Consider the following 17,122-nt stretch of genomic DNA (forward strand, 5'->3'; position numbering starts at 1 on the left):
ACACTGTGGATCTCGGAATGTTGAATTTCCTAACGATATCCGAAATGGAATGACCCATGCGTCTAGCTCCAACTACCATTCCGCGTTCAAAGTCTGTTAATTCTCGTCGTGCGGCCATAATCACGTCAAAGCCTCTTCATCACATGAATAACTTGAACACAAATGAAAGCCCTGCCAAAGCACTTCACATTTATACATTTTCTACGCGATACTACTGCCATCTGCATATTTGCATATTGCTATCCCATGACTTTTGTCACTTCAGTGTATTATCTATAATTCAGAGGTTTGAAAGAAATAAACGCAGTTCTTAATAACTTAAACCTTTACTTTATTTTCTAATTTTTAACAATGTTATTTTTAATAAGTTTTATTTTATTTTATTTTTAATAATAAATCAATTATGAAATGAAATAAATTATTAAACAAATATGATTATTATTTTTAATAATTTATTTAATTTTTAATAAAATTAAAAATATGTAATATATATATATATATATATATATATATACGAGGGCTATCCAGAAAGTAGATTACGTTTTGGAATAAAAAAATAAACAAAGTATAGGAAACAAATTTTATTATATACAGATGAAAGCCACACTCAAATACTACTTTTCTACATAGTCACCATACAAATTAAGGCATTTATCGCAGCGATGTACGAGCTTGGAAATTCCTTCGTCGAAAAATTCGGCCGCCTGCGCCTTCAACCACTTCGTTACCTCTTCTTGCAGCTGTGCGTCGTCATCAAAACGCTGCATAGCCAGCCACTTCTTCATTGCTGGGAATAGGTGGAAGTCGCTCGGTGCCAGGTCGGGACTGTACGGCGGATGAGGAAACAACTCCCACTTAAAAGATTCAAGAACTTTACGAGTGACATTTGCCGTGTGGGGCCGGGCGTTGTCGTGAATCAACAAGATCTTGGAGCTCAACATTCCTCTGCGCTTGTTTTGAATTGCTCTTCTGAGTTTTTGGAGAGTTTGGCAATACCTTTGAGAGTTTATTGTAGTGCCTCTTTCCAGGAAGTCCACCAAAATTACACCTTTTCTGTCCCAAAAAACAGTCGCCATCATCTTCCTTGCCGACATTGTTTGCATGCATTTCTTGGGTTTTTGGGGAGAACTTGTGTGCCCCCACTGCATTGATTGCAATTTCGTTTCACAGTTCACATGTTTCACCCATGTTTCGTCACCAGTAACGATGCGATCGAGTAAAGAGTCACCATCCTTATGGTAAGCGTCCAAAAAGTTCAACGCTGCAGCCATTCGCTGATTTTTGTGGTCCTCTGTCAAGATTTTTGGAATCCATCTTGCACAAAACTTGTGGTAACCAAGCTTTTCGCTGATGATTTCGTGCAACAAACTTCGCGAAATTTGTGGAAAACTCAAAGAAAGTTCCGTTATTGTGAAATTTCGATTTTCACGGACTTTAGCATCGACTTTTTCGAGAAGTTCGGCGGTCACTATGCTGGGTCTCCCACTTCGATCTTCGTCGTGAACATTGGTTCGGCCATTTTGAAATCTTATGACCCACTGACGCACTCCACCTTCAGTGATAATGTTGTCCTCATACACTTCACGAAGCTGCCGATAGATTTCTATCGGTTTACAGTTTTTTGCAGTCAGAAACCTTATTACTGAGCGCACCTCGCAGCTCGCGGGATTTTCAATTAACGCAGACATTTCAAACCGTCACAGTATCTGAACGGAGCACAGCACGAACCTCTCACTAGCACGGCTAGATGCAGACTGAGCTGCGCAACGCTCTGACCCCAAGATGGCCGCGCTAGCCCCGCCCCTAGCGGACACAGACGGAAACGTAATCTACTTCCTGGATGGCCCTCGTATATATATATATATATATATCACAAACACCATCGCATACTGCCCTCCAAAAGTTAAGAAACAGCATGTTTTCCAAAGCTCACCATTAAAAAAATGTCAATAACGTTAGATTTATAGTTCAAACGTTACTGAAATTTTTTTAATGACAGTAATGAAGTTTAAGAAAATGTATGCAAAAACAGTAGCTACCACATTTTTATAGAAATGAATACTTATATAGGAGTTGGAGAAAAAAATGCAAAAATCTTCAGTTGTTATTACAGTTTCGTGGACAATATCCAGGATACTCTGTCAATGTCCAGGAGAGGTCGTTTGCACGATTCGTTGAGGCGGCGGGTGACCGGATAGATCGAAATGGGGATGTCACAACCTGATGCTGTTAGACGTCTCAACGCCTCTCGTAGTGCGTTCCACCGAGTATGGACTCAGTTTGAATCCGAGGATTCTGTGTCTAGAAGACAAGTTCCAGGCAGACCTAGAGCTACAACACCTGCGGGAGACTGTTATTTAGCTCTTTCGACCCTAAGGAGGAGTAATATTACTGCGCCTCAGCTCATGACAGATCATTTAGTGGCAACATGAACAAGAATCTCAGCTACTACAGTGAGCAGACGCTTGCACTGTACAGGTCTGTATGCAAGACAACCAGTTGTTTGTGTCCTTTTGACCAGAGGACACATAGATGCCCGTTTGTGTTGGGAAAGAGAAAACGTCTTCTGGACCAGTCAACAATTGGCATCTGTTCGCTTCACAGACTAGACCAGGTTCACATTGGAGAGTGATTCAGGTCATCAGCTGATCTGGAGGGAAAACAACATCAAATACAATCAATCCCACATTGTTGAAAGTCACAGTTACAGAGCTGGTGGAATAACGATTTGGGCTGGGATCTCTTTCTGTGGTCACACTGACCTGCATGTGTTCCATGGAGGAACTTTGACTGGGGTGAGATATCGAGGAGAGATCCTTGATGAATATGTATGCCTATATGCCGCTGCTGTTGGTTTTGGATTTCTTTTGATGCACGATAATGCGTGCCCGCTCCGAGCTCGGGTTGCTGAAGAATATCTTGAGGGTCACGGTATGGAGCGGATGGAATGACCAGCTCAGTCTCCAGACCTGAATCCGATACAGCATCTTTGGAACTACCTTGGGAGAGAGTCCTCCTTTAAGCTTGTTAGATGAGTTTGAATAAGGATTATTCCTTGTCCGGTAGTTCTTTTCCATTTCGTTGATCGACAACTTAATTGACAGCATGGAACATCGCTGCCGCCAATGTATTGCACTTTGGGGTGGACACATTCCTCATTAGAACCCCTTTTTTGTAAAGTTACCACACCATTTTTCCTAAAACACTGTGATATGCTGTTTTTTCAAGACTCGATTTCTTTGCCAAAAGTGCAATTTTTTGTTGTCATTCACGTTTGTGCTGAACTTTAGAAACATTCTCTGTCGCATTCATTAAAGAACTATTTAGTGAACATGTCCTGCAAATTTCTTGTTTCTGTGTTGCTTCATTCTCAAATTAGACACAGTGTATATATATATATATATATATATATATATATAATAATTATTATTTTATTTTTAATTAATTTATTAAAATTCTTAACAATAACTTAAATCTTTAGATTACTTTAATAATTTATTATTATTATTTTTTTTTATAATTTAATGATATCACTTAAAATACATGTAAATAATAACGTGTCAGTTTGATAACTGTAAACAACTGCAACGTTATTTTAATTAACAATAACGTTTCTACCAGTACCTCGATACAGAATTTTTTAAAATTAATTCTTTGCTTCGAAAAATATCTTTCAATACTAGCTGTAATCCTATAAAACAATATCATCTAAAAATTGGATTTCAGATATTTGGAAACCATTGCTTTCAGAAAATTATTATGAAAAAAGAGGGTAGCTCCAAAAGCTGCTTTTTGAGAATGGATGGATTACCAATCTATTTTCTCCTTAGAGTTTTATTACGTAGTTATTCATTTAAAACAAAATTAATTATAAACATAAAGAGTGAAGCCAATCGCATCGAGAAAATTATTTCGTTTGACTTGTTGCCATTTTGTTACACTTATTGCCAGATTTCCTTTGCGGCTATATAAAGGTAAAGTAATTACGCAACACTGCTTTCTATAACTATATTTTGCCTGAAGAAGCAATTACTGAAGAAACAAAATTTAAAGATTTAAAGACTGCACTTAAACTGAATGAAATTCGGAAGCACATTACTACATTCAGGTAAATTACAATGATTATATCCGCTTAGAAAGATAGAAATGAAATAAAATTTATTCAAATACTTAATCACAATTGTAGATTTTATATTCTGCGTAAGAAGATTCATTCGTTTGTAAAATCATTCCCAATCCACTCACAAGCTTTCACTGACGATAGACTTTGTAGCAGATTTTACGGTAAAGGTTCAGCTAATGCAAATTTATTTCTCGCAACGTACTTTATCCAGGAAAAGTTTCCTTATTGAGGATACTTTTAAATCATGAATATTTCTAAGTATTACTTTGCTTAATGCACTTAAGGTATGATCACGGATCGAAAATATATAAAGTGTTGCGCTCAGTTAAAGGAAACTGTTGAGAGATCGTTATATTTTGAAACGTACATATTTTATTATGCATCATTAAGAATGAATAAAAACATTAGTGTTTCATCTCAAAGCTATACCATCTTTTATAATTAAATTTAAGCTGGACATTTGCTGTAATGTACATAAAGTTGAATTATGCTCTTAGCAACAGTGTAAATTCAACTACTTTAAAAGCAAAATATGTGACTAAATTCTTATGACAAATTTCTTAATGGCAACCTATAAAATCATTTTTTAACACTAAAAGTGGATTTTTTGCTATGGAATTTTTAAAATCATTTTTCTGAAAGAGTTTGGCTTGCAAAATTCATCAATAAATCACAAGGAATTTTCGAACGTAGAAATTACTTTTGACGAGATTAAAAATATAAAATTAGTTTTTCTTTTAACTTTTTAAGGTAAACTTTTATTTAATACTTAGCAAATAATAACCGTATATTTCGGCGTATAAAGGGCATCTATTATTTCGGAATACATTTATTAATTTTTAGGTATAATGGGCATGTAACGCGCACCCTTTTCTTCAGAAGAAACGTGAGAGGTTGGAAGCTTTATCTAAGCATTTAACAGTTATCTTTAGTTAAAGCTATTTTTCTGTCTATCCTAATTTCAGCTTGTAATTTCCTACTAGAATGTGTTTTTTTAGAACCGCGTTTAATGCAAATGAGTAAGAGCGGTATTTAAGTTCCACTGACTTCGTTAGAGAGCGAGAGTTTTTGACTAGCGCGCGCTCGCCGTTTGGCTACACTCTTTCCCTAAACTATTTCTACGCTCGGCCGTATCTCAGTCCCTTGATAGTTTCGTCAGCTTAGTTGATAATTTAGGGGCAAACTACTTAGAAATCTTGATAGCTTCGGCTATATCGTTTTAGTTAGGTTTATTTCGTATTATATTTTAGTTCAAGCCCAAGTAGAGGCTTTGCTGTACGCTCTGAAGGAGCTACCATCAGTTAAGTTCTTATTTCGAGAAATAAAGGATAATTAACCCTTCTTGAGTTTTACATTTCTGTTTTCTGAGCTAAGTGATTATTCGCCTAGCTGATCACGAGGATCCTACATACTTAGCTGTTAGATAAAAGGTTGAAACCCCACAAAGTACATGGGCGATGCTTTTATCTTTGAAGTCATTCATTCGAAGATTTTTCCCCAGCGGTCGAACAATGATACTGAATTGACAAGTGATAAGGGGAACAATAGATATGTAAGGGGAAATAATTGAGAGAGTAAGTAATTCTGTAAAGAGGGTGGGTCGTGCACAAGACTGGTATTATAGAGTTTCGAGAATAGGCGGACAGAATTTGGAGTAAAATTGCCTTTCCGACCCAAATGAGTTTGCAGAATTAGGAGTCGGATGTTTTCTCTTTCTGTAGTCATCTAAGATTGTGATTTTGGAGTGAATATCGGAGGCTTCATGAAATCGCATTTGCTTTAGGGGAAATACAGCTGATCTAATGTTTCTTTGAGTAGTAAATATGGCTCTTGCGAAAAGAAATAACCGAGTCCTGGTTTCAACTGCAAAGTCATTCAGTTGGTTAACGTAAATGGAATCGTACTGCAGTAAAGATGTTTGGTGTTGGTGAAAGATGGAGAGGAAGATGATTATTTATAGGTCAGTGATTATAAACAGAATTCGATGATGTGCCTGAAGATATTAATGGAAGACAGGACATGACGAACTTTTCATGTTATCCGATAATCAAAATTTTTAAGTTCATAATATATGTCATTTCTTTTAAATAAACACCATTTCGGTGCATATAAAAAAGGTTTTTGTATGCTATTTTTTTCCTTATTTTTAATCTTTTTTATATATACGCGTATAATGCGCACCCGTAAGTTTCGATCTCATTTTTTTGCATTAAAAGTGCGCGTTATACACCGGAATTTGCGGTAATATGCTAAAACAAGAAAAGTAATTTTTCATACACTTTTATGGAAGCAAGTGATTTAATAATTCTCTTTAAAAAATTCATCTTGAATTTTGAATCAAGAATAATAAAACCGTGGGTTGTCTTTAATAAATTTATTAAGAGCTTATATTATTTACTAAGAGCTTATACTTCTGGCAGTGGCTATTAACAGATTTCATTATTTAGACATTATTTATTCGTTATTATTACTTATAATTTTCATACAAATTTCACTTAACACGTTTTTCTTGCTCTAACCGATGGTGTAAACAGTAAACTTTTGATGTTTATATAGTTTGTTCGTTAAAAGAAGATATGTGCGCAAAATCGTTTAAACAGTAAATAAATAAATCTAACTCGAGTTTTGAAAACTTCCTTTCACCACGTAGTATTATCATTCAGAAACAGCATGTGTAATAGTTTTAAACTCCATAGCTAACTGTAAATAGTCTAAAGACTGATGACAGCAGCAACAAATACTATGAGTGAGCTAAATTAAAACTCATAACTACATATAGTACGTTTTAGCAACATAGAATTCTTGAATCATTCAATCATTGATACAGAATTGATAGACACATACATAAAAACCATATGTGTCTTTGGTAAAATATGTGATAAAATGTAAGTACATTCTATCTTTATCATAGATATGAAATAAGGTATTTAACTTACCATGCTAATTAAATTTCCACAGAAGATTATTACTAAAATTCAACAGATATGTTTATATGTAAGTTTTCTATCATATGAATTTTAACAAAATAAAAAAGACTAGAAGTTAACTTCTAGAAAATTAAAGGGCCGAAATGCATTGCAAATTTTATGGAAATGAAATTTAACATTATCCTATCCAAATATCACACTATAAAGTTTTGCCACTAGTACACATGGTGCCGCGGTTCAAATCAAGTTTTCTGCTGAAACATGCATCCATTTAGATGTCTAATCTTAAACGTATGTTGATCTAGAGTGCGATTACAGACATTAGTTATTTTAATGAAAACGGCCGAAGGATAATTTTAAAGAACAAACATTTCACAATAGGTTTTTTTATTAAATATAAGGAAAGATAATGGGCTAGCACAGTATATTGCATGAATACTGATCTCCAATAATGTCGCAATTCACTTATATAAAAAAATAATTAAAAAATCAATAAAAACTCCTCTCGATACGTTCGGTATCATATAATTGGTAATTAAAAAATCTTCTATTAACATTACAGCTTCCTATGAACTTTAATACATATTCAGGTGATGATATGTAAAGAAAAATGCAGATTCATAAGAGGAAGCATGATACATTTTTTGCATTACGTTATGAAATTATTCTGATTAATCTTTTGCATAACACAAAAAGGCGAAAATGGTACATTTATTGCAAGAGTTTTTAATCTAATGATGACAGAAAATAATTAACGTACGCAATAAAAAAGAGGCTTAACTTCAATTTGTTGACACATTTTTCGCAAGGTTGATTGGCAATAGGACTTACCTTTCCTTTGAAGGGCGGTATATAAAATAATTTAAACTGTGGTTAAATTTTGAACTATAACTTATAGACCCTAAGGACACAAAATTGAGACTTAAAAAAAATCTAGAGCGAAATCCTGAATTTTGAGAACCGGTAAATATTTTATACCGGCGCCCCTCTAGGACATTTTTTTCCAGGTAGCTGCCAACTGTTAATATTTGTTTTTAAAATTAATTTTGGGTACTTTTGATGTGCGTCTGTAGTGATGAGTGCTTGAATATAGTTATGTAAGTCTAAAGACAATTTTTTAAAAAAAATTGGGAGAAATTTAAAATTTTAAAAATAAAATTTATGTTTTTTTATGCACTTTGATGACGCAACCCAGCTGAACATACTTTATGTAAAATATGGGTAAAAAGCTTTTCAACTTGATTTAAATTCAATATTATTTTATAAAAAAATTAGTAAATATAACACTGCATGTGTAAATCGTATCATGCTGTAACTGAACTAGTATAATATTACAAGCAGATGTAACTCAGCCGAAAATTAAAAAAATTGAAAAATGAAGCACCACGACCGACTCGGCTGAGAAAGAATGTTGCATTTTTGAAGTTGTATTTTATACTTTAAATAATATGTGAAAAAACAACCATGCTTCATACTATGATACGAAGAATCGCCCCCCTCCACGCACACACAATTTAGATTATCAAGGACCGTAAGAGTCCCTTTTTTATTTTATGTAAATATAGGTTGTAATGTATCTTTTTGTTCAGGAAGAAACGTTTTTAAACAATTTTATTATTTGATACACCTCAAAGCTATTATTCTGATTTTCAACCCCTTTAGCTTCATAGGGGCTCCTTTTCAACTTTTGGATAAATTTTAGTTTGCGTCTAAAACGGGCCTTAGAAATATTTTTCCTCCTTTCACCAACTGTGAAAATTTATTTCCGAAACAACCTATTTGTATCAACCAGAGAGCAGATTTCTCTTGTGTTCTCTAGTCTTTCATCTGAAATTAACAAAGAATTTCCCTAAAGAATAAAAGCATGCTTTCAAACCAGCAGTTTTTGTGATTACACTATGAGATGGACCTTAAGTACATTCCCATTTTAAGTGAGCTTTCCCTTTGTGTGATCTTATCACACCTCACAAAGAGAAGAAGGCGTGACTCCCGAATGACAAATTAGTTATCAATCACCTCTTTCATTTTCCTTGCATTCTAGAATTTTGGAAAACAGGAAGCAACGGGTGTCTTTTGGAGGCTCACATGCCACATTTAACCCCCACAACTGTGTAAAGTTTAGACCCCAGATGGCAATTTAAATAAAAATTTTAGCTAAACACAGACTAATGAAACTCGAGCTGAGTACACAAAGAATAAATGAAACTAATATACTTGTATTCAGTCCTAGCGCAGGGTCAATAAACTCATCATTCCTCCATGAACATAATATTGAATCCTAAACGACTTATAAATTAATCATGAAAAATTATTGCATCATAAACTGTTATAATAATAAAGTAATTCTATTATGTCACAGAGTATAAAAGGAGAAGACTGATGCTGCCATCTATTGGCGTGGTACCCTCAGTGTGGGCGCCGGTATATATTATATACCGGTTTTAAAATCGTATAAATAATCTTCTGTTAATTATCATTTCTGACAAAAATGAAGTAAATATATAAGATTCAGCATGTGTACGTCATATATTTGCAGATTTTGAATTTTTTCTTTCCCTCCAATAGAATTTATCAATATTCCAATATGATACCTTGCAAAGAGGTATATTAATTTCATAACTGCAAAATATTGAACATTCATAGGGTGATGCTACCATTTAGAATTGAAAGGAAACACTAGACACTTACGATTATAGCTTTTGCTGTAGAAAAATTAGCATTTTTTCGGAGGTTAAAAAATTGACAAACAACCGGTATATATTATATACCGGTGCCCTTCAAACGGTTACGAACATTGAATCCATTCTGAAGGAAAAAATTATTTGACAGGGCTAAAATTATAAATCCTAAGATTTTCCAAACAAACACAGTTCTATTTTTGAATGATGTACATTGTGATGAAAGAACTGGAAGTGTAACTTTAAAAAATAGTATTTCTCTCAAAATATCCATATTCATACGAAACTCACAAAGTTCCATACGATTCGATAAAACTGAAAGTATCTTAAAGTGTTGTGCTCTTAATGCTCTTAATTTCTGTATTCCTATTGAAATGATCGCATATAAATAAATGAGTAGCTGAATATGATTATTCCTCAAGAATGTATAACCATGAGAAAGATAAAGCTGTTACAAAATTACATGCTTAAATAGCCTTCAAAAGGTTAAGCTTTTAAAATTGTAGGTACGTACAACACTTAGGTAATTCTGATTAGTTTCACTTCTTCCGACAAATACGTGTGAAGCTTTTTAGGCCAAACTAAACCGTTATCAGGTACCAGTCTGCATTTAACTGGATTTAAAAACCATTTGTTGAGCAGATTTTACAAATATATTCAAAATCTCCTCAGGTCTACAAAATACGTTTTGTCGCACAAGCATTTTCGTTTTTAATAAATGTATAACAAAATATTTAAGCTTCGAGAAAAATGATAAAGGTATATATCTCAAATAAAATTGCAAATACGTAGATGAAATAAAAAAATAGCAAAAAATTGATTAAAATTAGCTAAATTTACTTAAACATTTCGCAAAATGTTGTTAATTACGTATTATATAGCAAAATATTGTTATGATTTAAATCAATAAATATATATGTAATACTTTCTCAATGTATTTGTATTTAAAGTAAGTGATGTAACCATTCTTTATGGATTATTACAGCATTCTTTATTTTATTGCAGCAATTACTCAATTTATTTAAATGCTGAAGATAAATGAGTATTAAACTCCTATTAGTGTTTTACTAAACTTCCAAAATGCATGTTTTATTTTTCATTTTAACTTGGACCTTCTTCAAATACAATTTTTGATTTCGATACGAATTATATTTATTTACACTGAAACGTTTATTAATTCTACTAGTTTTTTTAATGTTAATTCTTTTCGTATTTCTTATTTTTCAATCACTCTCTATCAGGATATAATTTAGATTAATTAAATAACGAGTGCAACTGGCATTCGTGGAGCATGGATTTCCAAGATTAGTGATCATGTCGATGTTAGTGATCCAATATTAGATATTAGTCCAGTATTAGATCCAATATTAATAATTAATAGGTCTATATCAATATTATTTCCAGTATTAGTGATCTCTCCTGTCATTTAGCAATATTGGAACAGCACATTTGCTAGCTGCTATTCTGGAGATTATAATATTAGATACATTATACACATTAGTCCAATAGGTACAGCATTATAATTGGTAATTATTAGATCTGTTTCAATATTATTTACAATATAATGATCTCTCCAGTCATTCAACAATAATGGAGCAGCACATTTGCTAGCTGTTGTTCTGCAGTTTACAATATTAGATCCATTATAGACATTAGGCCAATAGTCTAATATTAATATATAATAATTATTAGATCTATGCGAATATTACTTCCAATATTAGTGATCTCTCCAGTCATTCAGCAATATTGAAGCAGCACATTTACTAGCTGTTGTTCTGGAGATTTTGATGAATGAAGATCTATCTGTTCACAGTTTACTTCAATGCAGAAATGAAGACTTGGAGTTTTGATTGTCATCTTGTAGTTTAAATACTTTTAAACTGCAAGACGATTTGAAGTTGCAAAGTACTTGTAAACGGTTTTTGTTAATTTTGAGTTCAGTAAAATTTAAGAGCTGTAATACATAACTTTGAAGAATGAAGGCGGCAATAATTGAAGCATTTTGTGCGCTTGAGTCGCAGCAAAAATATTGGTTTGATCGTCAATGAACGAAAAACTAAGTTCATGACAGTTACAAACAGAAGCCATAAATTGATACCGCTGAAAATGAATTACTATGATTTTGAGGAGGTCTATTAATTTAAATATTTGGGTACAGCTGTAAATAGTAATGATGATATAACTATTGAAACCAAAAATTGAACTAACATGGCTAGCATATGCTATTATGGATTACGAAACCAGTTTAAATCAAAATACAGAAGCAGTGAAACTAAAACAGAGTTGTATAAAATTTAGTAAGACCTCTAGTGCTGTATGAAAGTAAGTGCTGGACAATAAAACAGATGAAGGGAGACTAATGACATTTTAACCAATGATTCTGAGAAGAATTTTTGTGGTGTGGAGAAAAATATATAATTTTGAAATACAGCAAAAATTTAGAGAACCAAATATAATAAAAGCCTCTCAACTAAGATGGCTAGGCCATTTATAATGATATGGAGATGAAGACTCAGTGAACAAACTGATATTCCAAAAGCCAGAGGGAAAGAGAAGGAGAGGAAGACACGAACGAGGTGCTTAGACAATGTGGAAAAGTGGTTAAAGAATAGGTGTCATTAAGTGGAGGACTGTGACTTTGGATGGGTCAGTATGGCAGAAGTTGATCGAAACATCCTTGGCCGGAAATCGGCTGTAGAGCTTAAGAAATAGAAAAATAAATAAAGTTTTAATTGCGATTTTATCTTTGTTTTACAAACTGAAAACCAGTGCATCTCTTTACTGTGCCTGCGACAACGATAATTCGTTTCACAAATTTATATGATGAGTGTAAAGGATATAATTAAATCATATAATACTTCTTTTATTTATAATACAGTGAGAAGGATCTATTGCTAATCTCTTCAGAAAGTATAGCCTGTTCTCCTTCTCGAAAAAACTTTATGCTGAATTCTTTACTCCTGTGAGTGAATTAAAGAAGTCGTACCCTGGATTATTATATTGCTATGCTTTCTAGTTTTACACGGTAGAAATGTGTATCTCTTTACTCTGTCTATTATTTCTATTCAAAAACTGTTATCGAGCTATTCAGTATTTAAAACAGCTCTTTCGGCACGAACATTAAAAATATCATATTATTCCAATTTAAGTTACGTAATCACTGTCAGTTGAATCTAAATAATCGAATGCTTCATCTTTAGAAAATTCTATTTTTCAAAGTTCCAAATTTCATTTTGAACTTATGGTTCATCTAAATCAGAAAATGTTTTCATTCTAGTATCATAATTTAAAATCGAATTGTAATAAAATTATTTCTTTTAAATCCTAAAATCTTCTTTTATGTTGAAATATAAGGAAAATTAGGGACAAATATTTAAAGTCTCAAAATTATTCATGGAATTCCAGGGGCTTGATAAAATTAATTATCATGAAATTAGCGTGTAGTTATGTAACAAAATTTTAAATTTAACTGAGAAACAAACTGAGCATAAAGTCAGAAATTTTACAATTTAAAGTCATCAGATGCTCAGTTTATCTTTTGATTAGATTGAAGACATAACGCTAACTTGTAAAATTTAACCAAATGCTTGGATGGAGGGTTAACATAAATATGAAAAAGTTGTCCATCGGAAGATCTCTACGTTCTGTGATTAGGCAGAAATCCCTAAGAATTGTGGAGGATGTACGTCGAAGTCTTATGAAAGTTGAAAATAAATCGTTTTTTAAAGCTTGAGTTTAACAAAAGGCACAACTTGGATGCAATATAATTTTATTTTACTATTTTAAATAAAATTAAAGCAGGACGCTACACAAATCTGACTTAACTAAGCTGGTTCAAACTTTAAAGGCACATTTTAACTTCGGCTAGCAAATGATTAATGTCAAAAAAAAAAAAAAAAAAAAAAAAAAAAAAAAAAAAAAAAAAACTGGCAGAGCTGAGCAGTAGAAAGTAAAGCTGCGAGTGTGCTGCCAAAATCTCTCTTAAATCAGAACATTCAAAACCCTCGCCTAGTTCCTTCATATTCTTGCTTCATTTGCATCCTAGTGCTAACGAAGAGGAAAAATAGTAATACATATCCAGATTTTCATAAAATTGATTAATTAACATAAAATGCCTTATAACTACATGCCCGTGAATAGTTACAATGATCTAATGCTTTACGCCTAATAAGAGTATGCTCTATGTCAATGCGCCTGTCTGAATTCTATGTCATTCTGAAGAATGCTTCGCGTGTACGCAGAACCCGTGACATCATCAAACCTATTCCACCTTTTAATGAAAGGATCCCAGCCTTTTTATATCTTATAGCACATTCTAGAATATCGGTAGCAAGGCGGTCACATTTACTCTTTGAAGATAAATATTTAGGTTTGCATGATTAATAATATACATACTATGCAAAAAATAATAATTTCAAACACATAATTCTAAGATATAAAAATTATTGATTGTGTTCTTATGTTAAATAAATATTTACTAAATAGTACAGAAAAAAATTTACAAATTCTTTGGTTTACAATGCGTTGGTATAAAAATTCTTTGTAAAAATTTAATCGTAAAGCTATTGTGATTTCTGGCATAGCATTTCATAGGCCACTGCTTCATAATTAGGAGAGTATGATGATATTACTACTCGTAAGCAGTCATCAAAATATTCACGCGCAAGTCGAGATCTGCATTCTGATTTTGTGATATTCATTGCTAAAAACAATGCTGTTTGACATATTTAAATTAACAAACAACAGGGTCAAAATGACGAATTCGTAGCGACACTGGACCATACTTTCAGACTGGGACAATCCCGATCAAATGGGGAAATCTGCTAAGCCTAATTAAAATTATAAACATATAATTATAAACAAATATGTTTATATTTCTCAAATTAATGACTAAATATAAACAAAATATATTTAGTATTTTATTTTGGTTGCACAGCAACAGGCACACGTAAAACCGCTGGTTTACTCAATGGTGCCCGAGGGCTTAGGGTTGAAAACCGCGGCTCTATTGGCGTCAGTCAGCGCGACGCACTTCAATCCTTGATTTACTTGACCGAACTACGAAACTTCACTATTCTGCCGTTTGATACAGGTATCTTTGTGCATATTACATTTGTTGAACGTCGAGCCAATGTCAACAGAATGGCGTAAATGAGAATCTTGGGCTAAGCAATCCCATAGACGGGAGGTTGCGATGGACTGTCTTTTCAGGAACATTTTCTATTTACCTGCTTTGCAATTTTTTGATTTCATGAACTAAAACTTGCTTGAGTTTACAACAGCTCACAAAAACTATACAATTTAATTGCAAACAGCTAGAAATTTCTTATTTGTCGAAACGTCATCAATAGAATATTCCTGGAAAACTTTTCTGATAGAAAATTCAACTCTCACGGTAAAACTCTCACGACATGCAGGCATGATGAATGAACGATTACTGTGAATGAGAACTAGCAGCTACTGGGAAGCTGTCTCGTAACTTCAGTGCACGAGGTCAACTGCATATCGTGGTAGTTCACCTTTAATTGCTACTCTGATGACTTTTGCTATTCCGATGACGTTTGCAGTAAAGGTCTTCTCAAGTTATCATGCCATAATGTTTGTGTTTCTATGCGTCAAAATACGTATATATCGCAGCTACGATTATCGAATAGTAGATGAGCTACAATCGTATCTGCATAATGTAAAATTAGCCATAACTCTAACATTTCCAATTTTATTGCGTCTTATAAACAAAGGAATTTTTAAAGCTTTTGTTATTAATATCATTTTCATTTAATGTCTAGTTATATTGACATGGCTTACAGAAATGCTGGTTTATTTACAATTTAAGGCCAAGAGTGTGGCAATACGTATGTTTATACCGCTTAATATGTTCCTACCGAATTATGGCAGATGTTTCTAAGAATACGAAAAATTTAAAAGTATTGTAGTTTTCTAGTTTTCATCTCTAGCAGCATTGTAATATGATATCATGTCTCATAACAGTCTCATGATATTTTTGCTAATTTTCCATAGCTTCCTTTTTGAAAAGCACACGACCTTAAAATTAAAATAAATACAAAGATTAGATTAAAGGAGATTTTAAATATAAGTAATATTGAGTTTGCTTTTTTCTGTTTATTTAAATAAGTTAGCATGAGTATTAGAAGAATAAGCGATTCTAGAATTCTTTTGATAGAACAGAATTCTTTCAATCTTTTTTGAAAAAAAGGATTCGTTAAAAAGATTTAGGCTACTAAATCAGTCTCTTCCATTTACGTCATAAGAATATGCATTAGGTATTAAATTCTTAGTTATTTCATTGTACTAAAATTGTTACTTTGTCAGATTGAATGTCCCAGTTCTCCTCTTTGACTTGAAGTCATATCCACATATTATGCATTCTCTGGAACGGTCATATCCTACACAGATGCTTTATTAGCCTGTCACATTTTCTCATATAAATAAATGCAAATGTTAAATATCTTATTAGGCCTTCCATATTCGTCCATTGCATGTATAAGAAATCTTTAATGCTCTAATTAATTAATTTAATGCTAATTTTATTTTCACAACATTTTATGTGCCCTTCTTGTAAGTTCTTCATTTCGAATATTGAATTAAACAGAAAAATATATTTTGTACGATTAATTACGGGTATATATTTGAAGACATTTGTTAATAGTCTTTATACTGTAAGTTAGGAAATATTGCAAAATAAAATTATCTCAACTCACCCTCCAGCTCACTTTTATGGACTGAGAACTCGTGGCTTGAGCTCGCACTTTAACAGGTGCCGCACCGGGAGCTATAAAGAGAAATAAATTTTAAGTAAAATTTTGTGACCTTAAAATTTTAGATATATTAATTTTTAATTACACACTTTAATAGGTGTCGCCCAGGAGCTATAAAGAGAAATAAATTTTAATAAAACTTGTTGACTTTCAAGTTTCAAATATATTATTTTTCAGTTACGCACTTTACCAGGTGCCGCACCAGGAACTACAATAAATAAAACTTGGTGACTTTCAAGTTTCGAATATATTATTTTATAATTACACGCTTTAATGGGTGCCGCACAGGAGCTACAAGGAGAAATAAATTTTATAAAACTTGTTGACCTTTCACGTTTCAAATATATTATTTTTCAATTACACACTTCAACATGTACCTTACCAGGAGCTACGAAGAGAAATAATTTTAAATATGACCTTGATGACATTCAAGTTTCAAATATATTATTTTTCGTTTAATAACAGGGTAACTTTCAAAACAATAATAGGCACAATAAATAAAACCTGCATCAGTAAAATTATTCGAATACTTTAACTCTTTATAGTTCAAGAGGCCCCTTTTTATATTATTGCGGTAAATGTAGTTGTTTCTATTTCTTTACATAGCATCCCTCTCTT

At 32.7% G+C, this 17,122-nt stretch overlaps 1 protein-coding gene across 3 annotated transcripts in view; it reads right to left on the bottom strand.

The window, feature by feature from the left end:
- LOC118197664 (cell adhesion molecule Dscam1-like) overlaps positions 1-17,122 on the bottom strand; it is a 927,954-nt gene that overhangs the window by 145,483 nt on the left and 765,349 nt on the right. For all 3 annotated transcript variants that reach the window (XM_085816877.1, XM_085816876.1, XM_085816875.1), the window contains exon 16: positions 16,448-16,518. In XM_085816877.1, coding sequence (XP_085673003.1) covers positions 16,448-16,518 — 71 coding nt within the window. The remainder of the gene's footprint in view (positions 1-16,447; positions 16,519-17,122) is intronic.

The sequence above is a fragment of the Stegodyphus dumicola genome, chromosome 5 (assembly GCF_044657685.1).
Source record: "Stegodyphus dumicola isolate Sdum_Otavi_A_Nest chromosome 5, ASM4465768v1".
NCBI classification, from domain to species: domain Eukaryota; kingdom Metazoa; phylum Arthropoda; class Arachnida; order Araneae; family Eresidae; genus Stegodyphus; species Stegodyphus dumicola.